The sequence below is a fragment of the Zalophus californianus genome, chromosome 12, assembly GCF_009762305.2.
Source record: "Zalophus californianus isolate mZalCal1 chromosome 12, mZalCal1.pri.v2, whole genome shotgun sequence".
NCBI classification, from domain to species: Eukaryota; Metazoa; Chordata; class Mammalia; order Carnivora; family Otariidae; genus Zalophus; species Zalophus californianus.
In genome coordinates, this window is record NC_045606.1 from 16,190,063 (window position 1) to 16,210,838 (window position 20,776).

A 20,776-nucleotide genomic window follows, 5' to 3' on the forward strand; every position below is an offset into this window, starting at 1 on the left:
CATTATTTCGTTTCTTCAATATACAGAACTTAACTTATTTTTTTTTAAGATTTTATTTATTTGAGAAAGAGAGAGAGCACAAGCAGGGGGTGAGGGGCGAAGGGAGAGGGGAACAGCAGACTGCCTGCTGAGCAGGGAGCCCAATGCAGGACTCGATCCCAGGACCCTGGGATCATGACCCAAGCCCAAGGCAGACGCTTAACCAACTGAGCCACCCAGGCACCCAGAACTTACTCAACCTATGATGGGGTTACATCCCCATAAACCCATCATAAGTCAAAAATATTGTAAGTCATAAATGCATTCAATGCACGTAACTTACCGAAACTGGCTTAGCCTAGCCTACCTGACATGGTCTCAGAACACTTACATTAGTCTACAGTTGGACAAAATCGTCTAACACAAAGCCTATTTGATAATAAAATAGTAATTATTTCATGTAATTTACTGAAGACTGTACTGAAAGTGCAAATGGAACGGTCATGTGGGTACAGGATGGTTGTGAGTGTATAGGTTGTTCACTCGTGATCGCGTGGCTGAGAGGAGCTGCAGCAGGCTCCCCTGCCCGGCCTCATGAGAGTGTCGTACCACAAACCACTAGCCCCAGAAAAGATCAAATTCCATTTCTACTGAACGCTTACAGATTTCACACCGTTGTAAAGTCAAAAAATCCGAAGTCGAACCGTTAAGTCGGGGACCGTCTGTACCTCTGTACCTCTCTTTCTGATTCTAAGAAATGATATTTCATGAAGTTAATTTCAGGAGAGGCCTTTAGCTTCCAAATTCTATAAAATAATTGGGAATTTAATTTTAGAGCTTAAGTCAGCCCTTGGACACTTTCTGATTTACTATCCTAGGACATTTTCTCTGAGATAATACGTTGATCTTATTTTTGGGACTACCCAAGTTAATATATCTGTAAGTATGTCATTTTTAGTTTAGGTTGTTGTGAGAAGGCCGAGAGAACGGTCAGCCTCAGATAGCCAAAAGACATTAGTCTTTTTTTTTTTTAAGATTTCATTTATTTATTTGAGAGAGAGAATGAGAGAGAGAGAGTGCACATGAGAGGGGGGAGGGTCAGAGGGAGAAGCAGACTCCCTGCTGAGCAGGGAGCCTGATGCGGCACTCGATCCCAGGACTCCAGGATCATGACCTGAGCCGAAGGCAGTTGCTTAACCAACTGAGCCACCCAGGCACCCAAGACATTAGTCTTTTAAAGGCTGTGTATGTAAACCTTTCCTCAGAATCTTTAAAGACCCGCACTGAGCTGATAAGTAGAACTGAGAAGCAGCCGCCTAGTATTGGGGTTTACCTTGCAGTAAGATTCTGTTACCTCTGTCCCCAGCATTGCTCAGCAACCCTCTCCCCACCCCACATCCATAAATGAAGGCTGATGTTTCCTGGGACTCTATCTAATGGACAACAGTTTACATCATTCAGGACCCATATAACAGAACTCATCAATCTGAATATTGTACATCATTTTTCCTGATTATTCATTTATGTCCTATTCCTGCTTTTATAAAGGAAAACCCTTTCTGTTATGGAAGTGAAAAACGAGGGAACCCTAAATTTCAGCAATAAATCTTTAATTTTATTTGCACAATCTCAGAGGACTTCATCTTAGTTTATATTTGTGTGTTAGACGCTGCAGATCGATTGCTTGTTTGTTTTATTCTTCTGTTTTATATTTATCTTAAGCCATAAATCCCTGGATCAGGAAACTTACTGCCACAGCTGCAGAGACCAGTGCCAGTTATCAGTGGGGAGTCGGAGGGGCCAGAGCACGTGAACTTTTACCTTGAATATGATGTAGCTGGCAGTAAGAAGCAATTTCATTGTCTGGTTGTTAATTTGGGGGATGCATTTTAAGAGAGTAAGAACATTTTTAAGGACTTACTGTGGATCATTCTGAAAAATAACTCGATCCAATTAAATGAATCCTGTTTATCTAAAAAAATTCTAGTGAACTGAACCATCAAACTGTATGTTTTATACATCGCTAGAAGTCTCTTTTGTTCCTGTTATTAAAAACAAGGGGCGTAATATGTTCTGTTGCATGTTATTTTCGTACTGTGGTACTTAAAACTGTTCTATACCCGCAACATGTAAACAAGGGTAAGGTAGCAAAAAATTATATTTGTAAGTACAAGTAGGAAAGAAGAAAACTCTGTTCAAATTGGACTTTGAAGGAGCAAAAATCAAACTGACTAATCATTTTGCCCATACCACCCAACAGAATTTTATCAGAAATTTCAGAACATTAACACTTGGAGGGAACATCCATTATTTCAGTGTTTCAATGTTTAATGTATTCCCCAGTCAGGCACCAATGTATAGCCCGGCCATGTCCACCAGGAGGCAGGGCAGCTTGAGTTTTCAGCCATTGATGAAAACCCATGGCCCCTCCCCAGTGCAGCCTGCTCTGCATGTGATAAACTGGGTGGCCAATGAATGTTTGTGACAACAGGTTGAACATTGTCCAGCTTTCTGTTCAGGCCTTTATCACACAAATAAATATTTTTAGAAGTAATTATTCCTTTAGGAAAATGAATACTCAGGAAAGGTTGAATCTATAACTTAGACAAATTTGAAAGCATTTAAGTGGGGCACCTGGGTGGCCCAGCCGGCCACCGGTTAAGTGGCTGCCTTCGGCTCAGGTCATGATCCCAGGGTCCTGGGATCGAGCCCTCTCCCACTCTCCCTGCTTGTGTGCTCTCCCTCTGTCAAATAAATAAAATCTTTTTAAAAAATGAAAGCATTTATGTTTACCAAAAGATTCATCTTGTGAACCCCAAAAAACAATTTTTCCATAGTTCACTTGAACTATTTAATGTATAACAATTCTTTTTATAAACATCGTTAGAGAAACAATAATTTCATAAGGCAAAGCGCAGGTAAAGAAGTTTCCTTTGCATTAAAAAGAAGATTTAATACACTGGGAATGTCTACAATGAATATGCAATCTCTATATCCAATCAATTTTTCTTTGAGGACATTTTCATGTAGTTTTTCATTTCAGTTGATTTATTTGGCATGACTAGATTTATAATCATCTAAAACGATAAACTTAAGCAGTCTGGATTTTGTCTTTAGCGTATAAAGAATTTTCCTTTCTTGGAGTGTTAAGTAACTTCCAGTTCCTCAAAATATTCACATTTGTTGTTTTTGCAAAACTCCCACAGACAAAGAAGAATGGAGGAAAGAAATTGTAAATGGTTCTCAGAGCTTCTTTGAGTGAAGGTGCCTAATGCCAGGAACATAGCAAGTTTGAATTGGTGCTGAGGGCGACTCTGGTTTTGTGAGTTCAGAGGATGTGTTTGAGATAGGCCCAGTTGGAGACAGGGGCCTAGTGGAGTTGGGTTATGGGTAGGGCCATGAATGTCTTTCTGTGGGGCTCAGTTGGGTTGGGACTTGGGCTTTTTAATTGTCTTTGGCTCTTTATATCAAATGAATTACAGAATTGGGCAGATCACCATCTAATCATGGCATAGGCAAAAACCATTATAAAAACAGAGATAAAAATGATTCTTAACTTACACTATGTAGGTAATTCAATTTTTCACATCCTTTACATGTGTCAACCTTCCCTTGGAGTTAGGATGGAATTTTCGAAATGCTTTTGAAGCTAAAATGATTCCTTCATAGAGTTATGATTTTTTTATGTCACAAGGGGACTATAATCAGCACAAACCTGCAGTCTGGTTAGACAACTGAGGTAAAGATTATTATACTTGAATAGAATGAGAAATCGTTCATATCATGTATCTCTTGTGACCACACCAAATTTGACTGCCTGCATAATTTTCGTTCTTTGAATGGTATCATAATACGCAACAAGTGATTAAAGTTTCTAAAATAATGTTCATGTAAGATGCGAGAATATTCATACCAACTCATAAGATGGAGAATAATCCCTGCTAACCTAAATTAGAGAAGGGCTGTGTGGCACAGACTCACTTTGTGATTCATCCATCCGTGTTACTTCTGTTCCATAGCCTCGTGCATTCTTGAGGAGATGCTGCATTTGCTATAGAACCCGTAGGCAAAATGCATTTTGTGTGTGTCTTTCATTACACAAGCATTGTGATTTTCAGTCATGTAAAGTCATACATCATGTATAAGATCTACAATCACGAGCAGTTTTTAAAACAAGAAATCAAAGGTAATATTTGGTAACTTATCAAACTACATTTTAAGCTATTTGTGAGCAAAAATCATAATGTGTAAAGAGAAAACCACTTTTCTGTAATTTTGTTCCTTGTGTTTTCACAACCGCATGTGGACAGAGCTCTAGGAAAGCACTGCGTTAGACTGAGAAGAGGAATATCAACTAACAGTTAGGATTACAGGGTGTTTTTTTGTTAGTGATGGCTTTTAATTTCAAAATATGAAAAGCTCAGGGAGATATGTTGTCCACTGATAGCTGGAAGGCTAACGATAGTCACAGTGCTAGCATTTCATGAGCTCGAAATTCTACCAGGCGACTGGTTTCCAGCGGCTTCCCTCGTTCAGTCTGTCCAGAAATCCTATGAAGTGGGCAGTGCTCCTTCCCCCTTAGGTGTCAGGTCAGTAGCATGTCACCAGGCTGGAATGTGAGAGAGCCTTCCAGCGCTGGAGGAGATGCTCTCACGACATCCCCCCCGCCCCCCGCCGGGGTCACAGAGCCCACGTCCCGAGGGAAACAGGCTGGACTGACCACTTTGTTTGGCGCTCGGCGCATGTTCTGGTCCCCTGAAGGCTCCAGAGTACACCTAGCTTGCAGCGCTAGCTCGAATTAGATCCCATCTATGACATCAAATGTGATGGTTTTTTGTCCTTTTATGGGACAGAAGGCAAACCCTTTAGAAAAGTTTTTTCCTCCAGTGTTGCCATACCCACAGTGCTGGCTACCCCTGACAGCTTGTTCAAGGTGAGCCGTCGCAGTGGGTGCGCCATTCCTGCATGCCCGCAGTGGAGGTAGGATGAGGCCACACCAGTTATTGTCACCTTTGACATATAAATGTAACTATGAAAGAGAGTGTTAATTCAGTACTGTCTCCAAACTTTGGCCAAGGAAATGTTCTGCTCTTTCTGTACAATTCTAACTATTTTAATTCAACAGCACATTTGTAGGCTTAATGGATTCTTCATAAATAGCCATTTATTCACTCTGTCCCTTCCACATTATTCTGTTATTCTAAGCATTTCCTCAGAGGCCTACCACCACAGGGCACAGGTTGGCCAGAAGACAGCGAGCAATGTGTTGGCAGAACCCTTGTTAAAACTGACTTCTAGGAAACAAAGCAAATTTTATTCCTCTGGCTTATTTTCTTTTTTCACATTCTTTATATTTATCTATTCATTTAATTTATCGCTTTATGGATTACTCAAGAAATACATGAACATAATTTTATTGTAAAGATTTAAATAAAATGAAAATCCTCTTTAATTCTCCTACTCAATCCTACAAGTACCTGCCCATTGGAACCCAGATTCAAGAAGAAAAAGCCCCACAGGTTTCGGTATGTGTGTTTGTGTGTGTGTGTGTGTGATGCACAGTGGTGGCCATGACTTGGGTTTGTATGTACATCTGCAGTTAAGATGATTTTAGAATGTCTTGGGAAGAAACGAAGCTACTCTCATAGTCATTCCAGGCTTTAGATCCCTTCTTCTATGGATGAGAAGTCAAGAAAAGTTATTTTTCACTTACCTAATTTTTGTTTTATACCAACTTCTGGTGCACTTGTGTGCGCCTCTGTGAGTGTGCACACTCACACACCTGTTAACACGCTGTGTCTGCCTAACCTTACATAGTCTGGTGGGAACATATTTGATGCTTTTTTTCTTTAGACATAGAGGTAGAAATTCAAAATCCATTTGGATATTCCTGTATCGACTGTCAAAGAAACATTTCCACTTTTTGCATAGTTGCACGTAGCAAGCTGCCCAGAGGCAGCTCAGTTGTGGCCACCACCATCTTTATGTGACAATGTCTGTGCTAGCATTTGGGTATCTTACTGCATCTTGCCCTTATTGGTTGCATTTAGTTGGATGGAAAGTGTAGATGCAGCTACTCCTACAACGAGGCTGTAAATGATTAACTCTTCAACTTCAATCAGAGGCTCAGTTTTGGTGAAAAAGCACACAGTCAAAGACCATGTGCAAATTTGAAAAAAAAACGCATTGCCAAGGAGTATGTGGTGATGGACTTTTCAAATCTTTTTGCCTGTCTCAGAATGGAAAGTCCCTGTAGCCTTGTATTTTTCGCAAAGACTTCTGCAGATGTCTGGGCTTGTTTTCCGGAATGCATGAGAGCAGTAGAGCATTCAGCTAGTATCTCGGGAGTCGGACAGACTCAGTCCAACTCCAGCCGTCAGGCAAGTCCTTTCCATTCCCGGGGCACGGGTGTACTCCTCCCGCCCACCTCAAAGCACTGCTGTGAAAATTAAATCGGATGTTGCCCTCAGCCTAGTGCCCAGCACACAGTAGGAGTTTCAGGATGTTAGCTCTCATTATCCCTGTCATCTTCTCCATCATCTTCATGGTCATGGTGTGTGTATGCAGGAGAGCACAGCCTGCACTCCTGCCTCGGTTGGATCTAGTCATGATACAACTCAAAACCCCTCAAACCCACGAGGCACCAGTGGCCATTGAGAAAGGCCACTGGCATTTGATTTATAATCCAGATGGTGTATTTCCACTTCTCATGTTATTTCTTAACCACACATGCACACATTCTTCACATCCTTCTTCATGCTTGATTTTAAGCATTTCATTTTTCGCCTTCTACTTTGTGTGGAGAAAAATAAGGCAACGAGGTTCTATTTTGGCCATGGAGGATGGAACCTGGGATCTGTGTAGCCATGTTTGTTTCTGCATCCAGAGATCACATATACCCAACCCAGCCATGTTAAATGCACTCAGAAGAAACTCAGTCACATTAAAAGCATGATACAGGCATGCTTGTGAATCAAAAGAAGAAAACCTTTTACTTTGATTATGGTCAAAAGAAAAAAATAAAAGCCTTTGTAAAAAAAAAGTTTCATACGAATTTATTTAAACAAATCCTCATGGGCATGTCTGAATAGCCATTGATGCTGCACTTTGTCCCATTTGATTGACACTTTTGAATAATACCAGAAATGCTAATTATTCTGTGTTTTTCTTAGGAGATTTGCATACTGGGACTAGTTGAATATGGGGCTTCACGTTTATTGACTCAAACAGAATAGATGAAGACAAAGACTATGTATATATGTGAATGAGTATTTTCTCCTTAAACTGGTCATTTATTCCAATAGTGATTCTGCTGATCAAGCTACCTTTCAAAGTCTTTTAAACGGATCCAAAGCAATATTGAATATCAAATATTGATCCTTTGAGGATAAATTGGATTTTCCAGAAATTTCCAAAAATCTTTTAGAACCAACTCTTGTAAATGAGATGAATACCAAATCTAAGTAATGTTTTAGGTGCAAATTGAGATGCTATATAAAATAATAAGGCTGGCTGTCTTATGTGGACAGGTTTCTTGTGTGGACAAGTTTTCTTTTTTAATAGAAGATTTCCAAAACATTTTGAAAAATGGCAACATCATTGCAATGATATGTTAGCCTCCAAAAGCAGTTCCTTTGAAGGAAAAATACTCCATTAGATGTATACATTCTGTTTTAAAATTCAGTCTTACATTCTTACCATTGTACTTAATGTACAGTTTATCTGTAGACAGTACTTTTAAAACTGACTTGGGACTATGTTTCTATTGAGAATATATAGTTAAAATAACTGGGAACACAGTGGCCAGATTTGTTAGCATTTGATGGTATTAGCATTCAGATTTTGCTATTTGAATTTTTTAAGTAATGAAGATTTTTCAAAGTTTGTATTTAACTCCTGATTGATAACTGACAGATTTCAATTTGGGGCACATGTAAAATGTATAAAAGCTCATTTACTAGGGTAATTTTTTACTGCAAGAGACTACAACAGTTCTCATTTCCCCCTTAAGCCATGCCCCCTGATGCCACTGATTTGTTTTCCAGCAATGGCGAGCCGGCAGGTGGATATTGCGACTCAGGGCTGGTTCATTGGTCTAATGTGTGCTGTCGCTCTCCTTATCTTAATTTTGCTGATTGTTTGCTTCATCAGAAGAAACAAGGGTGGTAAATATCCAGGTAAGAAAGAAAGATTAAAATTGCCTTAGAACGCTGCATAATTATTCAAAACTATAAAGAAATAATGAGAGTGATCATGTAGATTGCAATAAGCATATTTTCCCAGAGCCATAAATTTGGACTTTCTGTCCAAACAATTTTTGATCCCTTTTTTTTTATAATGGGAGCCTAAACATTGTCAAGGATCAAAAGGTATTTGGGGGAGTAAATTCATCTGTTCTCTGAAGATTATTAGTGACTCTGCTTCCTTAGGTTCCACCTAAGTCACAAGTGCTACACCTAAAATCAACAGGCAGAGGGGGAAAGTATATGGAATCTTCTGGAGGAAATACTGCATGAACTATCATGATGTGTAACATTGCTTTTCCTCTATGGCTAATGTTTTGCTCAATTCAGTGGATCCAATGAATTTATATTTTCTTTACTTGGCCATTTCCCCTTCAGTGACAAGGAAAAAAAATCTGCAAAAGCAGAGATGTGCTGAAACAATTTGTAACCTTGAATATAGTTAATGAATAGATGGGCCAAATAGGGGAGAGATCTTAGAGACTTCAGACTTATTCCTTCATCAGTAGGATGCTCATAGGAAGTCAACTTTATATGTTAACAAATGTTCATTCTCTTAGGTTGTCTCAAAGAGACTAAAACAGCAAAGTATATGCATGGCCACATAATCCATCTGTTGTGGTACAACATCTGCTATGTATAGAATTATTTTCTACTGCTATCTATCTATCTCAGGGAGTGCACTCTTTAAAACTTTGAATAAGGAAACATGGAATCAATAGGTAATGTTATCACTTTGAAATTTTTTAGTCAAAGAGAAGGAAGATGCTCATGCTGATCCTGAAATCCAGCCTATGAAGGAAGACGATGGCACTTTTGGAGAATACAGGTGAGCCACTGCTTCTGAGCCTCCCTTCACCCTTCCCGTCCTGCCCACACACTGTGCTCATACAGACTCCCGCCAATAGGATGAGGCCAGGGACAGGCTCTGTGGCACTGCATATTTTCCTCCAGTACTAGTTTAGAAACACTTCCATGTCTACATGGCTACACATCCCCAATGAAAATATTCTCACTTTTCATTAAAAAATAAATTTCCATTTTAGTCGTGGGTTTGGAGACAGAGTACCTTCCACCCCGCCATATTTTTCCAGAGGCATTGCTGTATTGCTCAACCTAGGAAAAGCTGGTGTGTTATAGTAAGAGTTAAAGCAACAATAAAAACCCTACCAAACCTGCATTATAAAGGAAACTACACCTGTCATTTTCTAAGTAGTGAGTTTATAAAATTGGTGTTACTTTTTTTAATCCTGGATTTGATGCTTCTTTTTCCAAAAGAAATACCCATATCCTGTCCATTAATCATGAAAGGATGGCAAGGTTCTTTTAGAAGCTGTAAATTACTAAGAATATCATAGACCTCTAGGCAGTGTGTTAATTCACAGGACTTTGATAATACGTTCTTGGCTTGGCTCCATCATTAGGGATAAATTTTAACATAACCTATGTGCTAAGTAATGAAAAGAGGGGGGGAGAGAGGGAGAGAGACTCTTTAAATAAAGATAGTCTTATCTAGGATTTATATGTCTTTTTAAAAAGAAATAGTTGATTATTTTAGACATGTTTAAAATCAGAAACAAGCTCTATATTTATTCCTTTAAAAAGTTGGGATTGGGGTGTTCCAAAGGAATACTTCTATTTATAAAATGCCTTTATACCTTGTTTTTTCTATCAGCTTCTTGACTATAGAAATACAGTCTTTTAAATATGCACTGAGCCCAGATTGAGCCTTTTTTGGCAAATGAAAAGGCTTTTAGGTGAAATAAAATATTTCCCTGTTGTGATTGCCAGATGACATTTATAGATATTTGTGCTAATTTTTACTCATCTCTGGAGCTCAATGCCAAGGTTAAGAAATATGATAACTGATTGAAAAAAATATATATTTTGGATACATTTGGTTTCATATCAGTTTCCATGCAGATACAAGTGTTTGGACTTTGTGCCTTAGCACCTACACCTTCAGATATTCTGATCTTCTCTTCCACAGAGATGATTATGATTTGTAAAACTTCTCAGAATTTCTGTACCTCATGATACAGAAAGATGTCTAGTGAGGGTTGTCTGGATGTCACATGTTGACTCTGGGACTCAAAGTTTGTGGAAGCTTCCTGGGCCACCCCCTCCCCCCCACTCTCCACAGTACATGGTAGGGCAGCGTGCAGATGGCTGTGGCCTAGGGAAGCCATGTGTGACACTGGGTGAGTTGTAGTCTTTGCTGATATAATTCACTCTTCTACATGTTTTTCCCGTAAAGCAGGTGAGGCGATAATAACTAAATAACTTCTTAGCGTTCTTGTGGCTAGAATATTATACAAGATAGGCACACCACTCCCTTCTTTATTACAATGAAGCTACATCTTCCATGTAGCCTGAAACACCTCTGTATTGGCATTAATCGGAAAGAAAGCATGGCACCTCCTGCATTCCTGTTGTCCGTCATCGTGCTTAAATCGATCTGGCGATGTACTGCTCGCCTCGTGGCTCCCAAATGTCAGCTTGCTTTTACAGTGGTGTGAAACCAGGGTCTGATGTAATGTGACGTTCTCAGGGCAACCATGCTGCCTACTCCGTAGAAATGGGATTGAAATCGAGGTTGAATAGGAACTAGCCGGGAATCCAGAAATTGTTATTTTTATGGTCAACCCAGCCCTACCCTTGATTACTTTAGATATGGCACTTGATGTGTCTGGGTCTCCATTTCTTTCATCTATAAAATGATACAGTTGTTCAACTATTAGATGATCCCTGAAGGCTTCTAGTTTCTACGATTTCTAACCTCCTCCATGAGATGTCTGCTAACAACCTTTAATATGATTTGGGCTTCAGAGCGGTCCATGCCAAGTATTTGATGACTGGCCTCATTATCACTATGTTTACATTTCTTTCGCCATATTTCTTTGTCTTGGTGTTCATGCATACACAACATGTTTGTGAAGTGTTTTCATGTGGCTGTCTTTAACTCATGCCTTGAGCTCCTCAGAAGAGACTTTTCTTTGGGCCTATCAAGTACAGACCCGTTGGTTCACATGTGAAGACAAAACTGTTTGTCACACATACAATTACATTGATGTGGGAGGTACCAAGGGAAGGTTCTGATGGGTGTCTAAAACTTAATACACAAACCAGTAATTTTTTTTTTTTTTTTTTACCTAAACTGCCAAGTCCATAAGGACAGTCAATCCCACAAGTGAAGTCACTTTCCCAAGTACCCAACCACCCTTGCTACAGCTGTGGCTTTGTCCTGTGACTTCTTGACGCTACCTCAGAATTTTTTTCCCTGTGGATTCTTTTCTACCTAAAGAGAAAAAAAAAAAAAGACTTTTAGTTTCTTAGATGTTACGATGAATGAAAACGGTTCCAACTGTTTATTACAACAGATTTTTTATTTTAAATAATACATTGAAGTGTCATTCTCCTTCCTAAATCACCAGGGTCCCTTCTCTGCTTTGCACCTTCTGGAAGTTTTGAGCTCTGTATTATTTATTGATGCTTATTGTTTTTCATTCTGAAAATAAATTAATATGCGGATCACACGCCAACACAGACAAAAGTAGGGCTATCGCTAAATGTAAATTAATTCTGTTTACGATTTGCTCGTTCTCCAGCTTGAGGATGAAACAGTTTCTACATGGTTGGCTCTGAGCCAGGGGATATTTCATAGTGCAAAGAGGGATGGAACTTCAATGGCCAAATTTGATTTTTTTTTTTCCCGTAAGCTGTAACCTTGTGCCCTCCCTCTAACTCCCACCGCCAAGCAGTGACCCTCTGGTGGAAGCCTGCAGCTTTCTTTGTTTGTTTCTTTAATTATACAGACAGTAGGATCTGCATCCTTACTAGCATATAGAAAAATCAGAGAAACAATGCAACCAACCGTGTAAGGATTTTTTTTATTCTTTAGATCCATTCCTTTAAAAACCAGAATGAACCTAGGTCATAAAGACTATGATCATGGTACTTGAACCCATAGCATACATGGAGGCTCTGGGCATGGGAATCTTGTCATTTAAGTGAGTGAACAGTATAAATAATGATGGACATTTAGAGGGAGGGTTTGGGTTGTGAAGGTCAGTCGAACTGCGGCAAGATTTGGCAGTGGTGGGATGGTGACCACAGGAGAGTCAGACCGAAAGATCACAGATTTGTCTGTTGCTGCTGGATTTTGGTCAGTAGACATTCAGTAGGTACCTCCTGTGTGCATAGCCCTGAATGAAGTGCTACTGCAAAAAAGGTGGACTCCTTAAAATTCATCCTGAGGGTAAGAGAAAGGAAAAAATATATATACACTCCATTGCTTTTTTGGACATCATGAAATTCACGAAAAATAAAAATTTTCTGATGTTAGAATTCTGAAAAATTTCTAAAAATGCCCATCATCTCTTCTATTGTGATTTTACAATGAATTCATTCATTCAACCCGTATTTATTGAGTGCCTACTGTATGCCAGGCTGTGGGGATATTGAAAATGATAGAATGTTATCTCACTAGTTTATAGTCTAGTGAGGGATCCAGGGAATAAAAGAAGAGTCAGCATCGTGTGAAAAGTGCTATGAAAGAGATATAGCTCAGGCTGGAAGCCAAAGCCACCTGGGTGGATGGAAGGAAGGTGAGGTGGGAATCCTTCCCAGAGGACGCGGCGCAGGAGCTGAGTTCTGGTACCGTGATGGGAACATTCCTTTACACTGCAAAACCATCTTCATGCTTGGCTATGAGGATCAAAAATATATTTTGGAGCCACATGTACAATATTATGACTTAGTTTCAAATTTGTTGAGTCTTTGTCCTTAACAGTTCTCATAAAACATGGCTGAATATTTTTAAGCTTTTAACACCAAGTAGCTAAATAAGTGTATGACTTTTAAGTCATCCTCCGTAACTTCTAAATTCCTCTCGTTTGGGAGGCTGTACTTTCACACTGAAACTTGACAGAGCAACTTCCCTTGACACAATGTCAAAAGCAAGTTTGTTTACTATTTCATTATAAAATTCATCTTTGAGTTGAAAAAAGGCAAGCATTAATACAGTGCTTCAACACAGGATTGTAACCAGGCATCACTCTGGAAACTTCTAAGACTGTGTGTTACACAGGGTATTTGTGAGAAAAAGAATCTCTCTGGGGTGGGGCCTGGAGTGGATCGAGGAGGTGTGGTGGTAGACAGATGGGTACTAATATTTGTAGGGCACAAATCACATGCTAGGAAATGGGCTGGTGCCTCATATGATTGTTTTCCCATTTAACCTGATTCTAACTGAAGTATGACATTACATTGTACCCCTTTTTAAAAACCAGTCTTAGGGTGCCTGGGTGGCTCAGTTGGTTAAGCGACTGCCTTTGGCTCAGGTCATGATCCTGGAGTCCTGGGATCAAGTCCCGCATCGGGCTCCCTGCTCAGCGGGGAGTCTGCTTCTCCCTCTGACCTCCTCTCTCTCTCTCTCTCTCAAATAAATAAATAAAATCTTTAAAAAAATAAAATTAAAATTAAAAAAATAAAACCAGTCTTAGATCTTGAGCTGCCTTGGAACAGCTTTTCCTAGAAAGACTCTGTGTATGGATAGAACACCCCTCTTCCTTCCTTCTCTTCTTTCAAGTACAGCCTACGATGCTGTTGATTCTCTCTCATCCACTATGGCCATTAAACTGGAATGGATGTGGGGCACCTAGGTGGCTCAGTTGGTTAAGCATCTGACTTGATCTCAGCTCAGGTTGTGATCTCAGAGTGGTGAGTTTGAGCACCCCATTGGGCTCCACACTAGGCGTGGAGAGCCTACTTAAAAAATAAAAAAGCTGGAATGGATGCTTCTAGGGAGCCCTTCTTGGCTGGTCATTATTTATAACTGATAGGATTATGTGTGTGTGTAAAAATCCAAATGAATCAGGAAAATATTAGAATTCATAAAAGAATTTAGTGATGTTGCTTGACACAAAACTAACATGAAGTCAATTATATTTCTATGTACCAGCAAAGAGTTGGAAAATAGGATTTTAAAAATAATCTCAGCTATGATAGGATAGAAATATGATATAGGAATAAGCCAACAGAAAGATCTCCCAAATATCTCAGGGCCCTTTGTTTGATTTGTCTATCTTTGCACCAAAACTATACTATCTTAATCCTGTAGCTTTTAATAAGTCTTGATATCTGATAAGTCAAAACCCCAACTTTGTTATTCTTCCTCAAGAATTTTTTAGATATTCCTGGCCCTTTCCTTTACATATATGGCTGAGAATGAGCTTGCCAAGATCCACATAAAAACCTGCTGGGTTTTTATTGGAAATAAATTGAATTTAAGACCAATATGAAGAAGGTTAACATGCTTATGATATTTGAGTCTGCCCGTCCACACTTATGGTATGTTCCTCTATTTATTTAGCTCTTCTTTAATAACTGAATAAACCTTTCATTTTCTTCATAGAGAACTTCAAACATTTTTATTGGTTTTGTTCTTATATACTTCATATTTGTATGATATAACCGGAATCACTTTTTTATTTCATTTTCCAATTATTTGTAAGTATGGAAATAAAATCGACTTTTATGCTAATATAGTATTTAGCAACATTACCAAACTCTCTTTTTATTCTAATGTTTGCCTGTAAATCCTTTTGGGTGTTTTACATGAGTGTAACTGTATCAGTTATAAATAATGACATATGCCTTCTATTTCTATTTGCACATTGCTTAGTACTTTCCATGCAGTTTTGGTTAGAAGTGATGAGAACAGGCATCCCTACTGTGATTTCTGATGTGAAACAGAAATCTGTCAACATTCACCATGAAAAATGATGTTTACTGCAAGTTTCTTGTGAATACCCTTAATCAGGTCAATCAAGATATTTATATTCCTAGAGTATTGAAGATTTTATTGTGAATGGGTATTGAATTTTACCAAATACCTTCTTCTGAATCCATTAAAATAATCATAACACATTTTTTCTTCTGCTAAAATTGAAAAATATGAATTGATGTTTTAATGCTGAAACAAACTTGCATTCCCGGGAATAAACCCAACCTGGTCATGCTATGGTATCCTTTTAGTAGATTGCTAAATTCCATGGGCTGTGATTTCTTTGGGATTTGCGTATCTAGGTTCCTGAATGAGATTCACCTGTAATTTCACTTTCTCAAAGTGTTCTTGTTGGGTTTAGGTATCATTGTTATATTAGATTCATAAAACGACGAAAGGGGTGGTTCCTCTGACGTAGCAAACTTAGCATGTCCGCAACTGAACTACTGACCTTCTACCCCAAACACGCAGCCTTCCATAGTAAGGGTGATTCCATCCTCTGTGTTGTGCAAACCGGAAATCTTGGTGTTGTCTTTTTCTCTATTATTCCACATACAATCCATCAGGACATTCTTCCGGTGCTGCTTTCAAAATATGTTCATAATCTAACCACTTTGTGTGACCCCGGCGTTCCACTCTCGTCCGGGTCACAGTCATCTGACTCCTGTGTTTTTGCACTGACCCCCCTGATCTAGCCCTGCCCCCTCCTAACTTAACTCTGCTCTCTCCACTTCGGTTCCAGCCACATGAGCTCCGTTCCTAGAACGCGCCAGGCTCACCACCACCGCAGGTCTTTTGCACTGCTTGCTGCACCTGCCAGAATGGTTCTCCCTCCAGCTATCCACCTGGCTAACTCAACCCTTTTTAAGTCTTTGCTCAGATGTCATTTCTACTGAGGCCTTCCGTGGACACCCTGTTTCAGTGTCAACTTCTACGCCCTCCCCTCACACCTTCCATCCCCTTTACTGAGTTCCGTATGGGAGCTAATGTTTTCATATGTTGGTTGTTTATTTTCTGTTTTTTCCCCTATTAGAAGTAAGCTTAATGAATTCGGGGTTTCAGTCTGTTTCGCTTGCTGCTATATCCCAATGACTAGAACAGTAGTCAGGGTAGGCACTCAATAAACATGTGTTAGATGTGTGAATGGTTGAATACATGGATAGATGGCTGGATCAAAGAACTGCCACAGGATAGAATTTCCTCTCATGTATTCCTTGGAACACTGGTCCTGTAAAGTAAAATGAACAAGTGGAATCCAGGTGACAAAATCTGCTCAATATTGAACACGTGGATGGAATTTAGGGCCTCACCAAGTCATGAGCAATGTTTTGCAGGAAGTATTCAAGCACAGTCTAGAGGTTAATGATTAAAGATGTACACTTTATCCTCACAGCAGATTGGAGATTAAATGCTCTGCCTCCCGAAGGGCCCCAAACACAGGTCACTCCAAGGTCCTGTGATCCCTCCCCAGTTGTCAGTCAGCAGTGGTGATCGTCTTATTTATTAGGCCTGTGACAAGAACTTGGGTCTTATTGCAGCTGGTAATTTCCAATAGCAGATACCCGTGTCCTGTTAAGCAAGTATTGTTTTTATAGTGTTGAGATTTTCTTCTTGGAGAAAAATTGAAAACCCTAGTAGGAATTATTGGCCAAAGAGCCAGAATATTTGTGCATCCCTAAATGTGTGTATCTTGGCTAGAACAAAGCTCACTGTCAGAGACAGAGGGTGCATAAAAGCCTGGCACAAATTGCCGGGTGAAATACGGCCGCTGACACAACCTCTTTTTGACATTACGCTTTTCCACTTTTTAATAATATTGCTTTATGTTTCCTCTTCTGCCTTGCATTTTTGTCCTTTGAAAGGAAACAGAATGCTCTCGTGGCCTTTTATCTTTTTCTTTTTTTTAAACCAAATGTTACCTTTTGAAGAGTCAGTCACTGTGCATTCCTAGTGGCACAGCCATGTGGGCGGGTGTTCTAAAGCATACTCTCCGACTTCCGGATATTGTGCTAAGGGATTTCATAGAGAAATAAAGGGGAAACAATCGAGTTCTATAACGTTTTTAAAATCCTGCTTCTCAGATTTCCATCCAGGACGGATAGGCTACATAGCACACTGGGAGAAGGGGGCACAGAGCTAGAATGTCCTCTGACATGTTTTGAATCACTCACGCTCTTTAGACTATATTGATGTTCCATCAGTAGTGCTCTGAAGTGCAACTGTGTCTCTTCCCAAATTAATCAGTCTTGACCCATTAACTAAAATTCTGACAGAAAAAAAAATACTGTTTACTATCAGTATAAGGATTTTGCTTTTCTTCTTAGGCTGTTTTCATTTGTTTCTTCTGCATCCTTTTAATGGAATTTCTAGGTCTCTTGAAAGGTAAGGTTAAAGTTTACAGTCTGGCCTGCACTCAATAACAAAATTATTTGAAAAGCAGGATTTTGCTTCCTCTTGCTCAGAAAAGAAAACTCCTCATATTTCACACTTAACCAAAATCATTCTCCATTCACATCCAAGGAATCCGAGAATCTCACACAGTTTAACATACTAACTTCTCTACTTGCCATAAGCTTTTCCTTTCCTTTGAATTCAAAGTAGTGATGATTTTCACCTTTCCTCAGTTCTTCCTTTTTTAATGCCTGTGACTATTTCTCAATTGCTTCCGAATCGGGAGTGAGAATCAGTCATTGACATTGGCGTGCGCAGTGAGAAGCCATCCACCTACTGAAGACTTCATGATTAAACCATTCCTGCACCTGATTTTCATCCCAACCACATCCCAGCCATCGGAGTCCACCTGACGATTAGATTTGGCTAGCGAGGCTCGCGACTCCACACGCTTTATCATAACCTGCATGCATGATCTTTAAGAACACAGCACTTCGCTTAAATGCCGATTCCGACGAAAACGTTTTCTCTTTCTTCCAGTGACGCCGAAGACCACAAGCCTTTGAAAAAAGGCAGTCGGACACCTTCAGACAGGACAGTGAAGAAGGAAGATAGCGATGACAGCCTAGTTGACTATGGAGAGGGGGTGAATGGCCAGTTCAATGAGGACGGCTCCTTTATTGGACAATACAGTGGTAAGAAAGAGAAAGAACCGGCGGAAGGAAACGAAAGCTCAGAGGCACCTTCTCCTGTCAATGCCATGAATTCCTTTGTTTAATCTGTAAACTCTCTGCCAATATCCCATTTCTCTAGAATGTTTCTCTTAAGCACTTGTTTGTCTGCCTTCTCGTACTAGGAACACAGAGGCAGAAAGTACGTGTTCTGCTGTGCGTTAATATTATGAGAGCGGTGCAAACAAGAACATAACTCAGATGATTTGTTAATGTGAACTGCAGTGCAAAGTACATCCTTTTTCATTCAAAATAGGTATTCTTGTTCAGAACTGATAAAAATAATACAACATCATCAACCGATCACACTATTTGCTCTTCGGGACACAGTTCAATATGATGCATGAAAAATGCTACACGTAAAGGAATACCTGTGTACCTTATTAAAACATGGTTTGATACTTTGTTTATATTCTCCTCAGCTGAACCCCCGAAATACGAATTCCGTTTTCATTGTCAGGAGTGTTGCTGTAGAATTCTCTAGAACTCCAATGTCTTTGTGGACATTGTGGTGAAATTGGTGACTCTATGTCTAGCTGTCGTTAGTCTTTTTGGGAGACTGTTAGCAACAGTATGTACAGGATATCCTTGCTGTATGAGTTCATGACGACCGTCGCATTTGCTGATGCTTTGCCGAGACTCTGTGACCGGCCTCTGCCCCTTATTCCTCCGGGTATTACCGCAGCACAGTGTTCAACTTTTCACATCTTCTCTACGATCAGTTGTTTTTAGGCATAATGTGTATTGCAGTACATTGTGGCACAAACACCAGACCAAAAGAATCGAAACGAGTCACTCCACTTCAGTTTCAAAAATGATTCCAGAAAGCACAGGGCAAGACACATGCAGTGCCTTCAGATGGGAAGCATTCCATAACACGCTGCCTTCGGTAGCAGTCGGCACAGCTGATGCAGAGCCCTAGCTTCCTGGCATGCTCCAGAAGTAACTTCTAGAAAGCACAGGTCCTGGAAACGGCCAATTCTGAAAGAAAGGAAACGTGAAAATAAAATTAATTAGACAGTTGATGGTAAGGAGCATTTCCCCATATGTATAAAAAGAAAAAGCCTTAGCACCACCTGGAGCACAAACTGATTCTGTGGGTTTTGTGGTTTCTATTCAAGCAAGCCAGTTGGGTCAGAGGGCTGTCGATTTGGTAGGGAATCTTTGTTTAAAAAAGCAAAAAAGAAAATCTATTCCCAAACCAGAAGCAGACAACAGCATGCCAACAGGAATGCTTTTCTCCGGGCCTTTACCTAGGTGGCAGCTTCTGAAACTCTCTGCAGCATTAAACAGTGTATATGCAAATTGCTGTGGACACATTTCCAACTCTCAGAAATCTGACGAGTGCTAACAAGGCCAACAGTCAAAGGGATTATGTCTGCAGTTTCCAAAACAAACATACACATCCTACCGTATCCACCAACGATATCTATCAAATGGTTTACCTCCAAATATGAAATCCTCTAACAACCTATGGTTGAAGGAATGCTCAGTTTCATTTGCCAATAAATTGGTTTCTCATAACTTGCATCAAGTTTAATTTTAAGTAAAGCTTTTTATATGTAGATATTTTGTTGAATCTGTAAATACACTGAAAGTGTAGATGCTGTATGCTTAGAGGTGTTACATACGAATAAACACGCAACCAACGTTGACGTCGTACTGTCTGAGAAGTTAGCTCACAAATACAGTGCATGGGATTGGAAAGCATTTCCTTAAATACCTTTTGGGTTTTTATTTTCCCTTTTTTGCTGTGAAACTGAAATAGTGAACGCTTTGACATATTGACAGCGAGTTTCTAGATTGAATCTTCAGAGCTTTGCCTGTAAGGCTCGGGAGGCATCTTCACTCTATGTAGGCAGAGCCCAGTTTGAAGTCATCCCAGGTAAAGATGACCCTATTTCCACGGCTCCATATTCCCTTTTCACAGACCAACCGTGCTAATGGAAATACAGAAAACCAAGACAGGCTAGCCTGGGCACCAGTGAGCACAAAGATAAGAGTGACTTTAAGTTTGCCGCTGGAGGGGGGGGGACAGTAAAAGTACAGTTTTTACTCTTCCGTAATGGTAGGCGCTAGAGTTATCTGTGCATGAAGGGGTCACCTCTGTAATAGTGCAACAGATTTTGTATTAAAAATTAAATGTGGTTTTAAACGTCCCTCTCTCTTTTGTAATAAGTCATGTTCCTAGTGGAGTGTGAATGTCCGAAGTAACGGTGTATTTAAGAATACAGGCAGATATGACTGGATTTCCATGAAAAAAAAATCACTATTAAACCGTCTTGATCTCTTTGTGATCTTGAACTTTGTCCAACATCTGTCTTCTAATGTTTTCAAATAGTGCAGATTTTTATTTTTGCCTCTGAAAGGCTGTAACATGCAGAGAAAATTTAACACAGAACCGAACACAGGTATACTACGGAGCTCATGAAATAGGGGGCATGCCAAGGAATTTGTAACGAAGAGCAGATGGAGATATGGCCAGCCTTTCGAGAAACGGTGGGAGAAATCAGGGGCTGCCTCCCTTGCTGAAGCGGGACCTCCGCGGGCCTGGTTCCCGGGTGCCTGCTGTGTCGGCCTGTCCGCTTGGCGGCACCTCCAAGCTCCTCAGCCCCGGGCAACGTGGATTCCTAACCCCTCCCCGG

The 20,776-nt window shown here is 40.0% G+C and overlaps 1 protein-coding gene across 14 annotated transcripts in view; it reads left to right on the forward strand.

Moving 5' to 3' along the window:
- The window catches only part of NRCAM (neuronal cell adhesion molecule), a 290,304-nt gene extending 269,869 nt beyond the window's left edge, over window positions 1–20,435 (forward strand). For all 14 annotated transcript variants that reach the window (XM_027573702.2, XM_027573706.2, XM_035723247.1 and 11 more), the window contains 3 exons: window positions 8,025–8,156; window positions 8,973–9,051; window positions 17,941–20,435. In XM_027573702.2, coding sequence (XP_027429503.2) covers window positions 8,025–8,156; window positions 8,973–9,051; window positions 17,941–18,178 — 449 coding nt within the window. In that variant the 3' untranslated portion in view covers window positions 18,179–20,435. The remainder of the gene's footprint in view (window positions 1–8,024; window positions 8,157–8,972; window positions 9,052–17,940) is intronic.
- Window positions 20,436–20,776: the final 341 nt, after the last annotated feature.